This window comes from Plecotus auritus (genome assembly GCF_963455305.1).
Source record: "Plecotus auritus genome assembly, chromosome: 13".
Classification (NCBI taxonomy): domain Eukaryota; kingdom Metazoa; phylum Chordata; class Mammalia; order Chiroptera; family Vespertilionidae; genus Plecotus; species Plecotus auritus.
In genome coordinates, this window is record NC_137779.1 from 31,855,607 (window position 1) to 31,861,688 (window position 6,082).

At 57.7% G+C, this 6,082-nt stretch overlaps 1 protein-coding gene across 2 annotated transcripts; it reads left to right on the forward strand.

The window, feature by feature from the left end:
- Positions 1-12: 12 nt before the first annotated feature.
- PGAM5 (PGAM family member 5, mitochondrial serine/threonine protein phosphatase) lies at positions 13-5,998 on the forward strand. 2 transcript variants are annotated; one of them, XM_080649785.1, is made up of 6 exons: positions 13-248; positions 2,353-2,531; positions 3,137-3,262; positions 3,343-3,431; positions 3,539-3,672; positions 4,960-5,998. In XM_080649785.1, exons 1-6 carry the CDS (start codon positions 58-60, stop codon positions 5,108-5,110), a joined length of 870 nt encoding a protein of 289 aa, XP_080505911.1. In that variant the 5' UTR covers positions 13-57; the 3' UTR covers positions 5,111-5,998. The 2 variants fall into 2 exon arrangements, with proteins under 2 accessions (XP_080505911.1, XP_080505912.1); XM_080649786.1 differs by having other exon boundaries at positions 3,542-3,672.
- Positions 5,999-6,082: the final 84 nt, after the last annotated feature.

The window sequence follows — 6,082 nt, forward strand, 5'->3', positions numbered from 1 at the left end:
CGCCGCGCGCCGTCCGCGCTCATAAGCGCGTGCGCGGAGCGGGAGGAACAGGCAAGCATGGCGTTCCGGCAGGCGCTGCAGCTGGCGGCCTGTGGCCTGGCGGGCGGCTCGGCCGCCGTGCTCTTCTCGGCCGTGGCGGTGGGAAAGCCCCGTGCTGGTGGGGACGCGGAGCCGCGCGTGGTCGAGCCGCCGGCGTGGGCGGGAGCCGCGCATCCTGGGCCCGGTGTCTGGAACCCCAACTGGGACAGGTGCGGGGCCGGGGGTGCAGGAGGGTGGCCGGGGGTGCAGGAGGGCGGCGGGGGTGGGTCCTCCCGGCCCTTAGCCGCTCCGCTCGGTCTGGCAAGCCGGTTCGACAGAGGGCGGCGTGCTCCGTACGGGATCTCTGGCTGTGACGTGGGGGGACCCCACCCCAGCCGCAGCCCCTCGTCTGCCCAGAGGGTCCTTTGGGAGGGGCCAGCGCAGGAAGCGGGGACAGTGGTCATTTTGACCCAAGGGGTCGACTTCCGTTCTGGGCAGAGGACCTCGCGGCGGGGCTGTCACCTGGTCTCCCTCCCTGCACTCGGGCCCCGGTTGGAGGTGGCTGTCGGTCCCTCCTGACCGCGCCGAGAGGAGGGTGTGGATGCTGAGGAGGGAGGACGCGCCGGGGCGGGACTCGCAGGCGCCTCCCGGGACCTTGGGTTGGTCCCTGGCCCCAGACACGTGCCCTGATCAGCACTTGAAAGGTGACTCCTGTGACCTGGAAACAATTCTTGGTCTCATTTCATGTTAATTTAAATTTTAAAACCAAAGCGGTGCCGATGCGTAAGTACTTAGTTGCCGGTAGTACCTGTGATACATTGGACTAAATAAAGTGAGCTCCTGAATGAAATCCCATCCGTCTCTTCCTGCTTTCCGCACGTGCCTGCTCGGAAGTTTAAAATTGCGGGTGTCGTGTTTCTTTGGACAGACGTTCCCAGGTCCCGTCGGCACTTTGCTGGGCGAGGGGCACAGAACTACCCTTTGCTCTTAGCCTGGTCCTGCCAGGAACTCGGTGGGGATTCTTTGTTGTAACCTTTAACGTTTAAAAGGTAAACTAATTGTTGAATAGTTTTAGGTTTTCAGGAAGTTGGCAGAGATGACGGTTCTGTGTGCTCCACACCTCATTTTCTCTTCTCTTTTCTGGACATCAGTATAGTCTCCCAAACGTCTTAGGCCTTTGGAAGGAAGCAGGTTCACTCAGAGGTTGAAGCCTAGATTCATGGGAGGGGGGACCGTCCATGCTGGAAAGTTCTACGTCTGCAGCCTCTTCCTGGGACAGTGGGGCTCCCTGTCTGCCTGCAGCTCCCCGGTGTCTTCTCTGGCTCAGCGGGTACCCACACACCTGCCATGGCAACTTGGTTGCTATGGGCACGGAGGGTTCCCTCCGCCCAGGCAGAGCCCCAGAATCACCACCGCTGCCCCAGAACGCACTCCAGCCCAGTGGGTGCTTGTCCTGGCCTTGCCAGTGTCACAGATGCTCATTTTCTATCGACTGCAGTTCTGCGAGCCACTGGACCCACCTGCCGTCACCTGTTGCTTCTCCGTGGCTTTGCCGTGTCCCTGCCCCTTCCACCAGTTCCCAGCATCCGGGATGCCGTCCCATCTGGGCCATGATCATGGGAACATGTCCTCCTCCTTGTCCCATGTGCTGCAAATGTGCTTAGCGTGACTGGGGAAGTGGAGTTTCAATTTTATTTCATTTTCTTTGTGTGTTTTTTTTTGTTGTTGTTGTTTTTAAAAATATATTTTATTGATTTTTTTACAGAGAGGAAGGGAGAGGGATAGAGAGGTAGAAACATCGACGAGAGAGGAACATTGATCAGCTGCCTCCTGCACACCCCCTACTGGGGATGTGCCCGCAACCAAGGTACATGCCCTTGACCAGAATCGAACCTGGGACCCTTGAGTCCGCAGGCCGATGCTCTATCCACCGAGCCAAACCAGTTAGGGCTCATTTTCTTTGTTTTGAATGAAGTAGCCACAGGGCTAGTGTCTACTGTTGGACAGCACATTTCCAGACTCAGCCTCCCCTTCTGCAGGCTGTGGCCGCCTTCCCACAGCCACTCCTTCCCATTACTTGCTTCCTTTCTCCGTCATTGGTCACCTGCTGGTACCAGTCTCTCCCTACAGAACAAGCTGCACAAGGGCTTTGCATGTCTGTTTGCTCCCTGCCTGGTCGCCCACAGTAGGCCTGGCACCTGGCTCTGGGTGGATGAGGGCATTGGCTCCTCCCTGTGCTTTCCCCGGACAGCGAGGCTTACCTTGTCAGACGTTCTCAAGGGTGACATGTGAGGAGGGATCACAAGGACATCCTGTCTCCTGTTTCAACCATAGGCGAGAACCGCTCTCCCTGGTCAACCTTCGGAAGAGGAACTTGAGCTCTGGAGATGAGGACGTGGCGTCCAGGATAGACAACTACAAAGCCAAGGCTACGCGGCACATCTTCCTCATCAGGCACTCCCAGTACCACACGGATGCCGCCCGGGAGAAGGACCGCACCCTGACTCCCCTGGGTACGTGGCGGGGCTCGGCCCCGACTGGCCCCTGCGGCCGGCCTCCCTGATCCTGTGTCAGGGACCCTGGGCCCAGATTTGAGCATTGTCGTTATCGGTAATTCTCAGCCTGTGACGTAAGACAGGCTTTGAAAATGCCCTCAACTTAAAACATTACGAAGATACTGTGGGTGTGGTTCCAGGCCACGGCAGTAAAGCTGGTTGTCATTTTTTTTTGCTGGTGTAGGGTCTTGCCTTCAATTTGTAAAAAAAAGCAAGGTGTGTGCAGCACCAGAAAATGAGGTTGCCCGTGCCGTGGGCGTTGGCGCAGGCAGCGACACCCATGTTCACGTCTGTGGGGCTCACACAGCCAGCGGGGTCACAGCCTTGGAGCCTCGGTCTTTGGACAAAGTTGAGTGAGATTGGTGTGAGGGACTCGGAGCTAGTAGGCAGGGCCCACCCAGATGTTAGCGATGCTCTACCTTCGTCATTGTTTTTAATGTTTTCTTCTGCCTGGCACTGGAGGTCACCAGATGGTCTCATTATTACTTGGTAAGGACTGAAGTATTTGTGAGGTACACAGGAGGGACTCCAGCAGCATGCAATTCTCACGTTTCACCTTCAAGGTCGTGAACAGGCTGAGCTCACTGGCCTCCGACTTGCAAGCTTGGGGTTGAAGTTTAATAAAATCGTCCACTCCTCCATGACCCGCGCAGTAGAAACCACTGACATCATCAGCAAACACCTGCCAGGTGAGTGTGGCCGTCCCACTCCCTCAGCACCTTGAAGGGACCCCCAGGGTCTCCGCTGATCCCTGCCGCTCCCTCCGCAGGTGTCTCCACGGTCAGCACCGACCTGCTGAGGGAAGGCGCCCCCATCGAGCCTGACCCGCCCGTGTCTCACTGGAAGCCGGAAGCTGTGGTAAAACGCTGAGGACAGTGGTCTCCCCTCCTTCCCTTGCTGCCCCTGGCACTCCCCCTCTCCCTCCACTGGGCTGGCCACCTCCATGTGCCTCTCTCTGCCCCCAGCAGTATTATGAAGACGGAGCCAGGATCGAGGCCGCCTTCCGGAACTACATCCACCGGGCGGATGTCAAGCAGCAGGAGGACAGTTATGAGATCTTCATATGCCACGCCAATGTCATCCGCTACATCGTGTGCAGGTGAGGGGCCCTCGGCGCCCTCGGCCCGGCCTGCCTCTGGCCTTCACACTGTCCTGGAGGCCGCGTGTCTGGTGAAATGTCTTCCATGTGTAGTTTTCTCATGATCGTGTGTTTGGGCAGCAGTTGCCTAGGTCCCGTCCCGGGGGTTGTGAGCGTGGCCCTGGGTGAAGGCCCCGTTCCGTCTGTGTGCACCTGTCCCTGCACAGTCGTGTCTCCCCTCGGCGGTGATGTGCCCACATCCCGCTTCCTCCGGTTCACACCGACCGAGTCCCCAGTCTCTGCCTCCCTTTGCTTGTATCAGGTGGGCGCCTGGGCTCCGCCCCCTTCACTCTAGTGCTTGGGGGCCCGGCCTCAGCGCCCGTTGTGTCCCCCGGGGGCGTGCTGTTTGCTGCTCTGGGCACCTGAGGGCCAGCTGTCTGGGGGCTGCTGTGCTGTGTGGACAGAGTGTTGTTCACATCCTTGGACAGGTTGGCCTGAGCCAGTGGTCGGCAAACGGTGGCTCGCAAGCCACGTGCGGCTCTTTGGCCCCTTGAGTGTGGCTCTTCCACAAAATACCACGGCCTGGGCGAGTCTATTTTGAAGAAGTGGCGTTAGAAGAAGTTTAGGTTTAAAAAACTTGGCTCTCCAAAGAAATTTTAGTCGTACTGTTGATATTTGGCTCTGTGGACTAATGAGTTTGCCGACCACTGGCCTAAGCAGTCCCTGCTGGGTGACCCCCATGCTGAAACGGCACCAGGGGTGCTTGGGGCTTGGAGTAGGGGTGACCTGTGTTAACTGAAGGGCCAGAAAGAGCCAAAGCGTCTCCGTGGTGACTGAGGGAGGGCGCTCTGCTGGCTGACTTAGGGCAGACGCTGAGGACCGTGAAGGGACAGGAGACCATGGAGCAGGGTTATTTAAGTTGACAAAACTCACGGTGGCTGCCGGTGCCAGGTAAGCCGGGGCCACGCTGTGGCACGGAGGAGGCCGGTGACCCAGTAACACTGGGCTTTTTAGTAAACGCTAACCATGCCTAGCGGAAAGCAAGGAGAGGCTCCACGGCTGGGGGCTGTCATGGCCGGTTCCTGGGGACAGGCTCTGGGCGTGTTGCTGTGGGGCTGTCCCTGCCCGCCGGTCACAATGGAAACAAACCGTGTGCACGGAGAGGACACCAGTGTGTTTGACGCGTGTGCAGGTCATGACGTGTGTGAGGTGGTCCCACAGATGCCGTCACTCAGCCCAGGGCCTGGCCTGCAGGTGGGGGCTAGAGCGGGGCAATCCGATCCCTGCAATAAGTTCTCCCTCCCCCAGGGCCCTGCAGTTCCCTCCAGAAGGCTGGCTCCGCCTCTCCCTCAACAATGGCAGCATCACCCACCTGGTGGTCCGGCCTGACGGCTGCGTGGCGCTCAGGGCCCTCGGGGACACAGGGTTCATGCCTCCGGACAAGATCTCCCGCTCCTGAGGCCCCACTCTCCTCACCCGTGCCCGGCTCTGGCATGGGAGCCTCCACGAACACGGAGACCCTGCCTCCGTCCACTCCACAGGCTACTCTGCGGTCACGTCATTTCTCTAGGACCAGGCGGAGGTGGAGTCAAGTGTCTAAATCGCCGCGTTTTCCTCTGGCCCAGGATGGAAAGGGGGAACGTTCTGGTCCTTTGGCGAGGTTTCCTGCCGTAGTCTCACTCACCCCAAGGCCTCCTCACAGGTGTCACGGTGAGACCACAGCACCTGCAGTGGCCACACAGCGGCCTCACAGGTGTCACCGTGGAGACCACAGCACCTGCAGTGGCCACACGAGCCCTTGAGGCACTCAGCAGGGCCCGTGGGCACCAGAGACGTGAAGAGCCCAGCATTTCCATCCATAACTGATTTGACTTCGTACATTCTTCACGTTTCTTAAACCCTTTGGTCACTTTGTCAAATAAAGATTTTCCATCTGGTTCTTGCATGGAAAACCACTGTCTCACTCCAAAGTCCTGCATCCCTGATGCTGTTGGGTGTGAACACACCCGTGTGATAAGTCTCTCCGGACACAGGAGCACCTGGGCAGGTGCGAGGGGATGCCACCTGCTGGTTTCCTGGGAGGGGCCAGGTGGGGAGGGACCAGAAGAGTCCTGTTTCAGTAAAACAGCTGACGGACAGCTCATTCTGTTTGCCTCTGGCTATCAAACTTCTATGCTTATGGATTAAAGTATCTGGACAATGATGTGTCCACCCCAAATATTTACAAAAACTACAATTTCTATGAAGTGGTTATGAACTTTTTCTGCAGTGCAACTAGATGGGATGTCTGACCCATGTCTCTGTCAACTTTGGAAATAACTACAAAATAAAACTTTATTTTACTGGTTTTCAAAGTACTAATTGTGAATGTTTTAAAGAAACCAAGAAGCCTGTACAGCCTGACAAAGGCAGCCCCCACGCTGAGACACCA